At 33.4% G+C, this 16,133-nt stretch overlaps 1 protein-coding gene and 1 pseudogene across 2 annotated transcripts; one reads left to right on the top strand and one right to left on the bottom strand.

The window, feature by feature from the left end:
* The first annotated feature begins 1,559 nt into the window (after nucleotides 1-1,559).
* Nucleotides 1,560-4,145, top strand: LOC18610196 (receptor-like protein kinase FERONIA pseudogene; annotated as a pseudogene).
* Nucleotides 4,146-6,506: 2,361 nt separating this feature from the next.
* LOC18610195 (receptor-like protein kinase FERONIA) lies at nucleotides 6,507-12,577 on the bottom strand. Of its 2 annotated transcripts, none has more exons than XM_018116287.2 (3): nucleotides 12,430-12,577; nucleotides 9,378-9,465; nucleotides 6,507-9,264 (listed from the first exon to the last, which is right to left on the bottom strand). In XM_018116287.2, the coding sequence occupies exons 2-3, from the start codon at nucleotides 9,392-9,394 to the stop codon at nucleotides 6,783-6,785; spliced, it is 2,499 nt and encodes an 832-aa protein (XP_017971776.2). In that variant the 5' UTR covers nucleotides 9,395-9,465; nucleotides 12,430-12,577; the 3' UTR covers nucleotides 6,507-6,782. The 2 variants fall into 2 exon arrangements, with proteins under 2 accessions (XP_017971776.2, XP_088659984.1); XM_088803858.1 differs by lacking the exon at nucleotides 12,430-12,577 and adding an exon at nucleotides 9,889-10,114.
* Between the last annotated feature and the right edge of the window lie 3,556 nt (nucleotides 12,578-16,133).

The raw sequence follows: 16,133 nt of genomic DNA, 5'->3' as shown, positions 1-16,133 counted from the left end.
GTGAAATCGTCCATCTCCCTTTGTGGTATATATTCATAAGAAATGCATATACTTTTTTGTTTATTTTTTATGTTAAAATATATATGTGTCATTATGGATAATCATGTTATGTACATCTACACAAAAATTTTACTAAAACAGTAAAATGAGAGAGTTCTTTTTTTTGAAAAAAAAAATTATCAAATTTGACGTGACTTGTTACCATAATGAAGAAAAAAATTTTGATTTTTAAATGTTTAATTTGACATTCTAAATTGATTTATTTAATTTCACACGTGTCAAATTTTAATACATACATTCACTTTTATACTTATCCTACTTAATTAAGATAGGAACTATTTAACTAATATCACAACTTGAGATAAGTTTGAGTGCTACATGATTTGACACTGTTGGCTTAGATCAATCATGTTTAGACTTGGGTATCATAATTGGTGTTAGAATATGTTCATACTTAGTAAGTATGTTCACATTACGTTTCTATGGTATTAATGTGGCTGTATATGGACTCTGATTGTGATTGATGGTAAATAAAAGCAAACATCATAATTGTGATTACAATGTGTGTGATCTTAATGTGAAAATTAAGACGTGGAAGAAAATATGATAACTCATATTTCATGTATTTATTATTAACATGATTAACGAGATCCACAGAAGAGTTCGAGTCATTAAATATTACTAAACCAATGGCCTTGACTTGAACAGCAGGACTTACAATTAGATTTTAGTGATGTTTTTATATTTCCAAATTCATTTTCATTGAGTCCTTATCAAGTTTGATGTGATTAAAATAAATTAGAATCCTTTACTCATGACCATAAGTAATTGGATTATTACTCTATATACAGACGTTCTTTGATAGGAAAAATGGGAAAAAGAGACTTTGACCATTTTTTAATTTACACCTAAACTTGACCTCGAAATAGAAAAGATTTTGAGGAGATGACTGGTCAGATAGTCTATTCTCATCCTTGAGCAGCTGCAACTTCGTTTTCAAGGGGAAAAAACCCCACCAATGTTGGTTACTTCTTACCCACAGTCAACACATTCATGGAACCTTCCAATAGTTTAATCCTTTCTAGAAAAGAAATCTGTTCCAATTTTGTCTCAGTGTGGAAGACTAGAGAATGACTAGTTATCATCATAATTAATGACCTCTAACCCACGAATTGCTAATATTCTCTTGTAATTGGAAGATAATCTTTCCTTCCTTTTCCAATTCTTTAATCGATCTGACTCTGAGTTATGACTGTTCCAAGGAGAAGTTACGTTCCAGGGGCTCAATCAACTCGACGGTCAGCGCTGAAGAAATTTCGTTAAAGGAATATTACCTTGCAAGGGAGAATCCGCGTGCTTATGCATGTAACTATGCTCTCAATTTCTCGTCAATTTGAAAGTGAAAGGCAAAAGTTTCCAAAGGGACCAAGACAATAGTTAAAGTTCAGACAAAATCGGGGAAGAAACATCGGACTAACGACCCCTTTACTCTTGAGGTTTGCAACTATTTAACAACCTAGTCGTTGGATGTTTCGGGTTATGCCTATCTTCTTCCTTGGAGCAGCTGTCACATTGCTTCTATGAAGATAATCACGAATACATACACTTCATGGCCATCACTTATTTCTCTTCTTCACCTCAGCTTCTTGTTCAATTCCTTGAAATATTGTATGTGTGATAACAACTCTTCCCATTCATCCTTGGACCAAATAATTCTTGACTGCGGATCTTCCGGTAACTCATCCTTTAATGATAAAAGTTGGGTTGGGGATGTTTCTTTCCCAGATTATTATGAAGGAACGACGATTGGCCTCGTGATCTCAAATACAACAGGCAAGGTCCCGGAGAGTCCATACTCAACCGCTCGCTTCTTTCGCTCTTCCTTCACCTATAGTTTCCCTATGTTCCCTGGCCTCAAATTTATCCGCCTTCATTTCTACCCTACTTCTTACACTACCACAGACCGCATCTCGAAGGCTGACTTCTCTGTCACCTCGGACAATTACACTTTGTTAAACAACTTTAGCCCTTCTGTTGTGGCAAACACTTTGAAATCACCTTATTTTACCAAGGATTACTTCCTTAACTTAAAGAAACACTTTCTGAACCTCACCTTCGCTCCATCACTAAATACTTCAGACGCTTTTGCGTTTGTAAATGGGATCGAGATTTACTCAATGCCCCTCAAACTCTCTGATTATGGAGTAAATGAAACTTTCAATGCTACCTCCATTCAATATGAACCTGCCCTTGAGATACTTCACAGAATCAACGTAGGTATTGATAGTCAGAACGAGCCGTTCTGGAATGGGCTGGACGACCGAGTATTTATTCAGGGTTCCCAAAAGGGTAATCCTATTGAGGCATATGATCATATAGCCTACAATAAAAGCCCTTGGACATTGAGTGAATATGGAGCACCAGGGGATTTGTACAACACAGCCAGGACAATTGGTGGTAGTGATCAGGCTGCCAACGTGGGCTATAACCTGACATGGACATTTCGTGTTGACTCAGGTTTCAAATATATTGTGAGGCTTCATTTCTGCGAAATTCAACTAAACGTAACAAAAGTAAATCAGAGAGTGTTCAAGGTGTATGTCAACAATGAGACAGTGGAAAACAGCCTGGATATAGTTGCTATGGCCGGTGGTCCATTGGTTGCAATGCATAAGGACTATATCATCATGGTTCCAAAAGCGAAAGAAGAAAGAACGGGTCTGTGGCTTGCCTTGCAGCCTGACATTGATTCAAAGTCTGAACTTATTGATGTAATATTGAATGGAATTGAGATCATGAAGTTGAGTGATACTAGTAACAATCTTGCAGCTCATGTTCAAGTAAAGAATGGAGACAGAAGCAAGCATATTCCATCTAACATCTTCCTTGGGAAGATTCTGGGTTTGGTTATTGGAATTTGTCTAGTCTTTTTGATTGTCTACCTGGTGTCTCATTGGCTTTTGCTACGTAATGATGAAAACGTCGGGAAAACAGTCAGCCTAATTGTTAAACCCTCAAATCATTGTCGTCAATTCCCCTTGGAAGAGATAAGAGCTGCCACCAACAATTTCAGTGAAGCTCTTTTGCTTGGTTGTGGTGGGTTTGGTAAGGTTTACAAGGGTCTGCTGGAAGACGGGATCACCAAAGTGGCAGTTAAGCGCAAAAATCCTGAGTCCCATCAAGGAGTTCAAGAGTTCAAAACTGAAATCGAATTGCTCTCCACTTTTCGTCACATGAACATCGTGTCTTTGCTTGGATATTGTCAAGAGGACAATGAGTTGATTCTTATATATGATTACATGGCTCATGGCACTCTACGTGATCATCTCTACGAGACCCAAAATCCACCACTTCCATGGACCCAGAGGCTCAAGATTTGCATTGGCGCTGCACGTGGATTACACTACCTTCACACGGGCACAGAGCATTCAATCATTCACCGGGACATTAAATCAACAAACATACTCCTAGATGAAAATTGGGTGGCTAAAGTCTCAGATTTTGGCTTGTCAAAAGTAGGCAAGACCGCGGAATCCTATAGGAACCAAGTCAGTCCTGGGCCAAAGGGCACGTTTGGATATTTGGACCCTGAATATGGTAGATACAGAACATTAACTCGCAAATCAGATGTTTACTCTTTTGGTGTGGTTTTATTTGAAGTCTTATGTGCAAGACCAGCTGTTAGTCGTGAGGCAAATGAGGATGATCAGACGAACGTGAGCTTGGCTAGATGGGTTGTTCATTGCTATCGAGGTCAAACAATTGATCTCCTGATTGAACCATACCTAAGAGGAAAGATCATGTCCGAGTGCCTTACCATATTTGTGGAAATTGCAGTCAGGTGCCTGGCCAGTAAGCACATAGATCGGCCATCAATAAGTGATGTTCTCTGTAAACTTGAACAAGCATTGCTGTTGCAGGAGAAGGCTGACAGTAATTTGCAAATAAAAGATGCATGACAAAACAGTGATAGCATTGATATTTAGAATAGAAATTTGAATGCTACAATAGTTTAGTTTGTCATGATGATTGATTGACCATAGGTGAAATTAGAAGTTACTTTTCTTAATTGTACAGTTGCGATGTAAACAGAAATTACAAATTTGTGTAGATATTACCGTACAATTTTATTTGGTCGATTATCATGTTCCATTAAAACAAAGAAAGAAAGATCAACAATATATATATATATATATATATATATATATATATATATATTCATCAAACAAAGTCCATTTTATTAGTTTTGAATAACTACAAAAGCCTTACAATTCAAGTCCTTGAATTAGAACAAAAAACTTCACCTTAAAGCACCTAAGTAAGCACCATCCAATAAATATTTGCATACAAACCATTTAAAACAGGTAAGGACAACACATCCCTCCCAAAAATAAGCACAGGAGCATCCAATAAAAGGATATACTAGCCAAAGCAGCCATATTCAATAAAAGAAAAGATAACTGCTGAGATGAGCCCTGTAGCCAATTTGGATTAGTTAAGACTTGATTTCAATTATGCAACAATATCATTCATATTGAATAATTAAAGGTTTTTCTTCATCAATAAAATGTTAATAATAATGGGTTATATGTATAATTTGATAAAGTCTATGAGATTAATATGCCTTTCAAGGGAACTATAATAAGTTGCAACTATGAGATCTTTATGCATCAAAGCATAATCTTTAAATGTTCCTGGTTGATGTATCATTGAGACTGGACATCAATGATACCTAAAGACTAGCTCATTCTATGTTCTTTATTGGGGAAGTAAGTAATCAACCTCATAGGTTGAAGTATAGATATACTTGAAACTAAAATGTAGGTGCTTGCCTAAGAGAGCAAGTTTACTGAACATGACCCACCATGAGAAGTGCATTTGGTATTTCACTCAAGTGTCTAAGCAATACTTCTCATGTGTCAGTTGTGTAAATACTCCCTAGACTTGAGACATCAAGTTGTCTTATATGTGGAATGTTATACTTTGATTTCATCCCTACAGGTGCCTAATTAAAGATGCCAAAACAGAATGCTTTGGGATATAGCATAATGCATGTGTAGGCAAATAGGTGATCAAGATAAAAATCATCACCTCAAGTGATTTAGGGAACATATCTTAATTGCAGTTCTTGGTTGATATTAGCTTATTAAAGTCTTTGGCCAAGGCAACTTAAAGATTATGAAAGGAGTTTCATAAGTATCTATAAAGCTAATGATCAAACTTAAAGAACGAATATAGAGATCAATAAGAGTAGAAACTACACCATACTCTTATCATCTTTGGGATATATGATGAGGGAGTGAATTATACTAAAAGGCTTATCACTAAAAGGTTGAGTTAAACCATCTTGACTCTTCTAACATTTAGATGATCATGATGAATTGCTAGATTCCAATCTTGGTCTATGAACTATAGGTAGTTGATTTGATTAATGATAAATTTAAAGTAATTTAAATCTATCTAATTCTAACTTTGACTTAAGAATTATGTATTAAGTTTATTACCAACATATTATAAGCCTAATGGGTCAAACACCCAAAATGAATGTTGAAAATAAAGTGGGAGATGTGATTAAGTTGGACTTAATCAAATTAGAAGTTATGAGCTTTTCAAGTACTTGATTAAAATTGTTTAATTAAGTTGTTGGACTTAAGTAATTAAATTATTTACTTAAGTCATTGGGTCATTCATTAAAATTATTTAATTAAGTCATTGGGCCTAATTGATTAAAATTGTTTAATTAAGTTATTAGATCTAATTGATTAAATTAAACAATTAATTCATGGTATAATACCTTACTATAGCCTCCAAACATAAAAAAGAAAGTGGTTTAAAAATTAGAAAAATGGCACACTATAAATTCCTTTGGCCTTGCCACCCCTTGGGTAAAGAAAAAATAGTCTTTCATTCACTTAATTTTTTTTGTGTGTTTATCCCCAAATTTTGGAGTAAAATGGGAAATTCATACCACAATTTAAGATATATTACAATGGTTAAGGATACTCCAAAACCCACTCACAATCAACTATTGATTCGTAATCACTCACTTAAGATTTCTATGTATTTTTTGTTTTTTTATAGTACGTAATCGACCAAACCTCAAAAAAAAAAAAAACTTTTATATTAACTTTAGACAATTTTGTTCCTTTTGCTGGGTTTATCCTAGGTTGAATGAAAGTTCATATGATTAATTTTCAAAAAAAAAAAAAAAAACTTTAGACAAATCTTAGAACTAGTATTGAATCTGAAATAGAAGACACTAAATTGGTCTAAGAATCAAGACATAAAACCCAACAGCTGATGTATCATATTCACTCCAAGGTTATTCAATTCACCAATAGTAAATTTGTTGCCACAGGTTGCAGAGTACCATAGCCTCTCAATCTCATCAAGCTGTTGATCATTTGCATTCCTCAATGATAATGGACCTTCACAAATAAAGAAAAAAAAATCTCTTGCAACAAAACCTATTCAGATGAGATGAAATACAACACAATTATTCACTCTATTTTGAATTGAGAGAGACCTCTATGGCATACATTGAGGAAAAACACTAGTAATACAAGAATTATTCTTACAAAATGTTTTTAAAGTTGCAAGAAGTCAAACAAAGATATATAACGTAACACCTATATTCAAGCTCTCCTACTAACATACCAGTTAAGTCATAACTATTACACGGTGAACATTCATCAGAAAGAAAGCCAATCTGAGATGTTTTATTTACAAGTAGAAAAGAAAGAAAATCCAAACATAAATTGTATAGTTCAAGCATTCAATTTTCACCGACCTTCAGACATCATGATCTCAGAGAACTCCACCCCAAGCATCAAGTCTGAGCTGCTTTGTGGGAATAAGCCTTTGGGTGAGGCATTGGAGTCACTACCCCCACGCACCTGCAGCTGTTCTAAGTTGTAAAGCACCTCACTTATTGATGGCCGCTTCACCCCATTCTTTGCCAAGCATTGTTTTGTGACTTTTACAAAGTTTCGAAGAGATTCTGGTGGAATCTTTCCTTTCAAATGTTGATCCACAAGTTTATCAGCATCTCCTTTCTCAAGGCAATATGATGCCGATGGAATCAAACTTTCATAATCATCACTACCGCCAACATTCTCATCATTTTCTGCATTCAGATTAGTGGGCGCCGACCTTCCTGAGAGTACTTCTAACAGCACCAACCCAAAGAAATACACTTCAGTTTTTTCCGAACCTATTTTATCCCAATGGTAGCTAAGATCCGGAGAGCCAAAGCTCCCATCGACATCGGAGCCATTACTATTGTAGGATGTCGTGGTTGATCCGAAAATTGAAATCTTGGGTCTCCAGTTTTTGTCTAACAAGATGTTGGAGGTATTGATATCAGAATGCACGATGGGACGCTTTTCTTCCGTGTGGAGGTAGTGCAAACCTCTAGCAACTCCAACGCAAATCTCAAGCCGTTGGTTCCATGTCAGAGGCTTCTTCCTTTGACCAACCACATGAAGATGATCAGAGAGGGAATCGTTATCCGTGTATTCATACACGAAAATCATCTCATGGTCTTCTTTACAGTAACCTAGCAGAGAGAGGACATTGTGATGGCGAATTTGAGAGAGCATTTTTATTTCTTCAAAGAACTCTGGTTCTGTTGTTGCTTTACTCCCTCGCTTGATAGCTACTGTAGTATCTATACCAGTAATGGTTCCTTTGTAAACCTTCCCAAAGTCCCACTTTCGAATAACCTTTGACTCATCAAAGTTGTTAGTTGCCTTTCTAATGTCATTAATAGGAAAAGAATGACAGTGGGATGAATCCATATGTTTTTCCTTCTTTCTTTTTGCCTTGGTTTTGATCAGCACAAGAGCAAATAAAAGGAAAATGAAGAGTACAAAGGCCCCACTAAGTGAGTACTTAATCTGCTTTTGTAATCCTTTCTTTGACTTTTTGAATGGTGCAGGAGAAGGCTGAACATTAGACTCATCTAAAGGAGCGTTGAGTCCAGCAAGATTTCCATTGTAATCGCTTATTTTGAATATCTCCACTCCATTTAAGATGGCATCATAGAAATCAGGCTTAGATTGGATGTTGGGGTGTAGCTCCAACCATAAATCCTGCTTCCCAACAACTTGTGGCGGAATCATCACAACATAGTCTCGATAAACAGGAATACCATGCCCCTTACTCCATACAATCACGTCTGCTTGGCTTTCAGCTGTTTGATTATTGATGAATATAAAAAACACCCTCTGGTTTTCCAAGTTTATACCGGGGACAATCTCGCAGAAGTGGAGCCTGATTAGATATTTAAAACCAGTATCCACAGGAAAGAACCAACTTAAATTGTAGTTCCTGTTGATCTCATTATACTGACCCATTGAACGTGCCGTGTGATAGACATCTCCAGGCGCTGTGTAAGCTGGAACCGTCTTCGAGTATTGAATTGAAAGAGTGATGTCAATATCAATCTGGCCATAAGCAGCTCCAAAGATGTAAGTCTCATCAGCATCCCAGGTGCGGAACATCCCAGTATCATGAGCGGAGGAAATGGTCTGGCCTCCCATGGTTGCTCTGTAAACCGTCTCCAGGGCAGAATTGTTGTTAAACATAATCATCTTCGGAAGGAAGCCAATGAAAGGAAGGGGCACGTCATGGCCTCGAATGTAAAGATGAAGTGGCATGGAAACAACTTCTATTCCGTTTACAAAGCCATAAGCATTAGGTGCATCCAAAGTGGGGCTGAATGTCAACTCCAGAGTATGATTTTCAACATGAATGATGAATTCCTTGAAAAAGTACGCCGCGTTCAAGTATTTGGCAGTAAGGTAGCAGCTGAAATTTCTCAAGAGTGTGTAGTGACCGGAAGTGACAGTAAGAAAAGATTCAGAAACATTGAGACCCCTGTAAGAATCTGGATAGAAGTAAAGACGAATGAACTTTGGGCCTGGGGTTACATTAAAGGTGTAAGAAAATTTGGAGTAGAAAAGCCTAGCAGTCATGTAAGGGACTCTTGGGACTGCTGTTCCTATGGAGGCACTGGAGACAGTGGAGTTGCTATCTGAATTATAAGCAGTAAAATCTGACCCAATGTCACTTGACCAGTTCCTACCGTCAAATAACAGGCTTTTCTCTGCCGAAGAGCCGCAGTCGAGAAAAATTTGTTCTGATGGAACATAAGCTAAATTGTCTGCCGAAACAAACTTGCTTCGACGTAAATGGAGATAGAAGCCCAAAGAGATCAAAATGATCACTTGCCAAATTCCAATTGTTACATTGCAGGCTTTGCTGCAGCCAAGGAGCCATAGTTTAGAACAATGTTTTCCAATGGAACAGAAACAGATTTTCTTTTAAAGATGGCAGAAATGAATAGATGTAAAGATATCGAGATGTACAGATACCTTAGTTTGGCAATCATCCTATGTCTGATATTGTTTCATCCGAGCAATTGTTAATAGGTAGGATGGAAAATTCATATCAGCAATCTCACTACATCAACGTTAGTTGATATAATAAAATATATTAGAATTTGATTCGATTTATAGGAAAATTGATCATAATTCAAAATTAAATGGAATGGAGTAAAATAACTATTACGTAGAAATAAAATGAAAATACTTTGTATTTTTGAAAAGACAATTTTATTCAGATCAAGTCTTTTGTTTGATTAATAAAAGACTTTTGTAGCATATGTATCCTGGTATGGGTATGATCACTGTACAATTACAAAATCGTTACACAAAAATCAAAAGCCAGCAAGGGACAATCGCAGTGTTAGAAGCGTGACCTTTGATCAATCACAAAAACTATCAGTCATCCTAACGCAGCAGTTTGATACTATAGAAAGCCTGCTAGGAGCTACCAAGAACCAAAGAGCAACTTAAAGGAAACATGAGCAAAAAGAAGTGTTACCATAGAAAACTAGTTACAACCCAGAAAAATCTTCCTGCCTAGCAAAAATCCCCGGAGGCTACAGAGAAACCAAACGCTACCACCATATGCAGAACCCCCCAACTCCCTTCCGCACCAGCGAAACCAAGACAAACAACAAGGCCAAGGCCTTTAGAACAGAACATCAAAAAAAGAAAGCATACCTCTCCCTAATCCTTCGCTAAAACTCCCGGTCAAAAGAGGAAACTGTAAGAAATAATTTTTTTCATTAAGTTTAATTTAAAAATATTATTTTTTATAATTTTAATTATTTTTAATTAATTTTTGACATGACTTGATAACAATACTTTTTAAACAATTTCAGACAAATTAAAATGATTTAAGTTTTTTCTATTCGTCATCTAGATAAAAATTTTAAAATTAAATCTCGATTTCTCTCTCTGATCAAATACTATTTATTTCGCCATATATTTTGTTTTATTTTTTTAGATAATGGATCTTGAGGTTTTCAAGAACGATTAATAGTAATTTTGCTCTTCTATGATGATTGCAGGCAGCATGATGAATTTGGTAATTAGATGCTTTCAGATGATGACTTGTTTCAAAATATGTGCTACGATGAAAATGCCTATGTTGATGAGTTGGATCAGATTGGTTAATATGATGGACTCAAGGAAAAGAAACAGCTAAAACATGTTTGATGAGTTTTATGATGGTTCATGATTTTATTGTGTTTTGAATTGAGATGATTGTTAAGCATGTTTGCAAAAAATTTTAATTTTTTATGAGATTTTGAATTAAAATTATTCAAAAAATATTTTGTAAATGAAAAATATTTTGTTTTTGCATAAAAAAAGTGAGGAAAGCCCTCCCGATAAGGATTTATTTTATCTTGCTTTTGAAGATTATGGAGTTTTGTAACTTATTTTTTATAAAATACACAATTTCCTAGCTTAACAAAAAAAAATATGTGTTTTAAGTTTTTGAGTTTATAGGTTTATTCACAAAAACTCAAAATTAAGGAATTGAAAGTTATTAGATTGATTTTTAAGTATTACGAGATTGATTTTTAGATATTATGTGACTTAACTACTGCATGACTGATTTTTAGATATTACGTAATTGATTTTAGATATTTGTATGACTAATTTTTAGGCATTACGTGACTGATTTTTAAGTAATACCTAAATCACATAATGCCTTAGTAACTAGTCACACAAGATCTTACTAACTAGTCACGCAATGCCTTACTAACAAGTCACGCAATACCTATCAACTAATCACGTAATACAATATCAAAAACTAATCACGTAATGCCTTATCAAAAACTAATCACGCAATGTTCAAAGTCAGTCACGTAATACCTAAAAACTAGTCACATAATACCTAAAAACTAGTCACATAATTTTCAAAAATCACCAAAATTACTAAATTCTATTTAATAAGATCAACAACTTCAAACGATATACCATATTTCATTTATCAACATAATTAATAAATATACTTATATGACAAAGAATGCTTAAAATGTTTAAAATTTTTTCTTTATATATAAAAAATCACTCCAAAATGCTTAAAAATTATCAAAACGTTCATAGTTTTTTTCGTTTATCAAAAATTACTCTAAAATACTCAAAATGCTTAAATATTTTTTTTTTCTGGTATAAAATATTCTAAAAATAAATAGTCTGATAAAAAAAGTTCAAAAAATATGAGTCAATTAGAAAAGTAAACCTAAACATACTTGACTCATTAATAAATTTTGAGTTAAAACGTGAAGTCAAATAAATAGATTGATTTCATTAATAATAATTTTATTTAAATTTTAATTTTCTTAATTAAAAATACTTAAACTTAAAAAAAAAATTATTATCAAAAACACTTTATATATGAGACCTATTTAAATAAAAAAACTCCCGATCAAAACCTCGAAGCTAAACCACTTCCAACAGCGCCTACCAACCTACTCCACCAAACTTCAGAAAACAATAAATGGAGACCCCCCCACTACCTCCTCAAACACACACCCTTTCATCACTCCACCCAAGAAAATCCCACCCACAGTCAACGAACAAACACTTAGACACCGAACCTCACAGAAAACGGTGACCAAAAACAGCCACCCACAAAACTTCCCCCTCCCCCTCAACAAAAACAACCCACCCGAAACAGAGGCAGGAGCAGACCCCCCATTCAAAACCAGCCACCAGAAAGATCATGCAACATCCCATTCCTCTCCTCCCGTCCCCTCCACAACCTCAAAACAGAAACCAGACTGGAGAGTGCAAGCCAATCAAAGAACTCCGTCTACCAACATATCCCAAATCCAAAAAACGACCTCTCATGCAACCATTCCACATGAAAAAAGAAACAAACCCTCCCAATAAAATTTTGAAGGAATTAGGTATTAAATAAAGCAGGCCAAGTAGAAATAAGTAGAAAAAATTGCAGAAACTTTGCTTCTCAAACAATGCTATTCAGTATTCAGATAAATTTTCCGAGACAGAAAAAGCCAAAAAGAGTGAGTGAGAGAGACAGAAAGAAACCGAAAGAAGAAAATACCTCGAGCGGGCATATAAATAAGCAGAGTTGGGGTCACTTTCACTTGCAAACTGCAACTCAACGGAAACATGGTAAAGGAGAAAGCTCTGACCGAAAATGCAGAGCGGATGACTAAATGAGCTGCTGCTTGTTTGGATGGCTTCTGAACAAAAGCATATAAGGGGCCAGAACTTAAATAGGATATGTGAGTTGACTTGAAAAGACTTTATGTATGGTCTTGCTTTTTTTTTTATTTGAAAGTTAAGACTGATTCACTCCATGATAGGATGAACCTTACTTACAGAAGATGGGAAGCGCTCAACTTAGAGGAGACCAGCTGATCAGTCACTAATCCTGGAATGGCTTACAAAAATACAGCCATCAGCAGACTGGTGCAGCTATACAAAATTCACAGGACCTTAACCATACAGAATCCTAAAACAATTCTCAACACACCAACGAGAAATAGAAAAGTAAGATTGACAAGTTAGAAAAGAAGTCTTGCTTGTTTTAACTAATTTATCTAATATTAATGAGTTGTCTATGGCAATTTGCTCTATCAAACAGAGAGCGAAATTTACAAAGAAACCACTCAGGAGTCAGAAGTACATTGAATTCCCAAAATGAAGACAATACGTTTCATTAAATGATAAATCCATATTTGTTTGTTAGCTGACTAAAAGAGAAGAACGGTTTGCAGTTGTAGTCTTGTGAATTATTTTCTAAATCCCTCTATTTCCTTGAGTTGATTCTTCTGTGAACTGCAATTTTTTATGAATATATATATATACAACATCACAAATGAGATTGCAAACAAAATTGTAGCTTCCAGCAATCCAATTCCTCACAATTGTCAGATAAATATGCCAACGGCGCAATTTATTGTTTTCAGTAAACCATTAAACGGGATGGAAAGGAGAAACAGAGAAAAATGGAGGTACGGAAGAAAGGAAGAGGGGGATAATAACCAGTGCCTGTGTGATGAGTGATGATCTTCTGCTTTCTTTTTCGTTTTGGGTTTTCTGTTTGGGGTTGTTTTATGCTATCAGATTTTCTTGTTTTTTGGTTTTGTATACTTGTAAATAGAAGAAGAGCTGATACTCTGTTTTCTTTAGGCCTCCTCTGTGTTTGGTTTGCCTTTCACCGACAAGTTTTCCACTATCTGTTGAAGGTCTTCGATATGTACACCAATAATTAAAGGTTTAATAAGGCAATTAATTCTTACAGTCTAGTAAAGTGGGATGTTTCTGTGTAATAATTTGAGAAAACTGAATCTTTATTTTTCTTAAAATTGATAATGTTAATTCAATTACTAATAATATTAAAAAATTTTTATTATTTATATTGATAAAATATTTTTTATTAATGTAATATTGAATATAACTATATGTTATTTTTTTTACCTATTTTATAATATTTTTTTACAATACCATTTAAAATGAAATTATTAAATAAACTTGCTAGCTTTTGTCTCGTAACGCTCTTTCCCTAAATCATTTTTTTAATTTGTTTTTTTTTCTAATTCCGTTTATAATCACTAATTTACATTAGATAATTTCATATCAATACTTACAAAATTCATACTGTTGTTTGATCATATCATATAAGTACTATTATTATATTATTCGTGAAATGTCACATTATCATTATTATGTTATTAAATTTAATATTACATTAATAAAAAAAATACCATATAAACATTACTAAATTTCATATAAGTATAGATAACAAAAAGTTTTTAATATATTAAATTAATATTATCAAATTTAAAAAGTATATGGATTTAATTTTTATAAATTATTTATAAAGATTAAATTTACTATTTTCATATAGTATGGGGACTAATTGTAAAAAGAGCATCCGGTCAAAAGAGAAGAAAAAAAGTTAAATAAAGAATTTAATCTTTTAATTATATAATATAAAATATTAATATTTTAAATTTAAAAATTAAAAATTAATTTAAAATATTAATATTTTAATTATAATAATATTTTAATTATAAAAGATAATATTTAATATAGGATGTTAATATTTAAATAATAAATTATTAATATTTAAAAAATAAAAATATATATTATATATTATAATAAAAGATATTTTATTATTTATTATTTATTATTTTATTATTTTAAAATAATTTTTACCAATCAAATATTACAATAAATTATAATAATTATTTTTATTTTATTTTATTCCATTTTGAACCGAGACTTGATGTAAGTGCTCCAATCTTTCTAGGCGATAATTCAGCTGATTCAACTAAAAGGAGATTTGATTGGTGGTACTGACTAGTCTTTTTCTTCTCACTCCATTGTCCAACGTGCCTGCAGCTTAAGTGAATATGGCCCTAAAACGTTTATTTCGAACCCTGGCGTGACTTACTTTTCAGTGACACAGACTTTTGACTCCAAGGTGATGGGCCCATCACTTTCTACTTTATTGAAATGAAAGCAAAAGAAAGACCAAGACCTCCGAGAGCAAGACTTAGAGGTGAACACACCGCAATTTTTCCAAAGGGGTTGGCTTTGATTTGTGTTAGATCATTTTCCACATTTATGTCTGGAGAATGGAAGCACAGAAGTTGGCGGAGAGAAAGGAAAGCTGTTTTTCTTTGTGTGGAATTCAGTATGGGAGATGGAAAATATAGAGGACAATCTCATTTCTGAGAAGACCAAATCTAGAAGGTTGGAAGGAAAATACATGAAATGGCCAGTTTTTCTTCTTACCAAACAAAGGAAAGTAAGGGAAATATTGTTTTCCCGGGTGAGATTAATTTGAATACCCACCAACTATACATCAACAGCTCGGATCATGAAATTTTCAGTAATTTTTTAGATTATTTTGAGTTCAAATTATTTTAGATTCCGCTTAGTTCAAATTTCAAATCAATTTGGTTAAGCTTGTCGATTCCTTTTAAATGAATTCAAACTAAGATGAATTAAGGTTATATTATAATCATTTACCTTAGGTTTATAATTTTTTAATTAACTTAAAATTTAACATAAAATATAGTGTCAATTTCAATCATGAAATTTCAATCACTTCAAAGCATGGACCACTTTGAATTCTGATCATTTCAAATTTAGATTACTTTAGATTTTAAATTAATTTGGTTTAGCTCGTTGATTTTTTTTACATTAATTCAATTCAATTTGAATTTAGGTTATAACAATTTATATTATGTTTGCAACTGAAATATAAAATAAAAATAATATATTTTACTTAATTTAAATTCCAATTCATTTCAGGTTCAAGTTTGTTTTCTATTTCATATATTTGAAATTTGAATTTGTTGAGTTATAAATTTAAATTAAGGTGGATCTGACTTTGAGTTAAGGTAGATTGGATAAGTGTTTTGAGTTTGAGTTGAGTTTGTTAACTCTAAGCTACCAAATGCTAGAACTTTGATAATTAATATAAACATGTAGGTTTTTGTGTATTAGTGGCAAATCTATGAAAATTTGACTCATATTGAAGGTTTTAATGTCATTTGCTTAAAATTTTAATGTCATAATCCATTTTGATAATGGAAACGTGGATCAGTATTAAGTATAAAAAAATCACAAATTATTTTGTAAAAACCAAAAAAAATACTACAATTAAGCGTGCAGACAAAAAAAATTAAAGGTTTTTTCCGATAAAATTTATTTTATTGGAAATTTTAGACGAAATATCGACTAATTGAGCTACTAAATATTACCAACAGAAGAATTCCGACAAATTTA

Source organism: Theobroma cacao, chromosome 2, assembly GCF_053813885.1.
Source record: "Theobroma cacao isolate CCN51 chromosome 2, ASM5381388v1, whole genome shotgun sequence".
NCBI classification, from domain to species: domain Eukaryota; kingdom Viridiplantae; phylum Streptophyta; class Magnoliopsida; order Malvales; family Malvaceae; genus Theobroma; species Theobroma cacao.
This window is presented reverse-complemented; position numbering and strand designations above follow the sequence as displayed.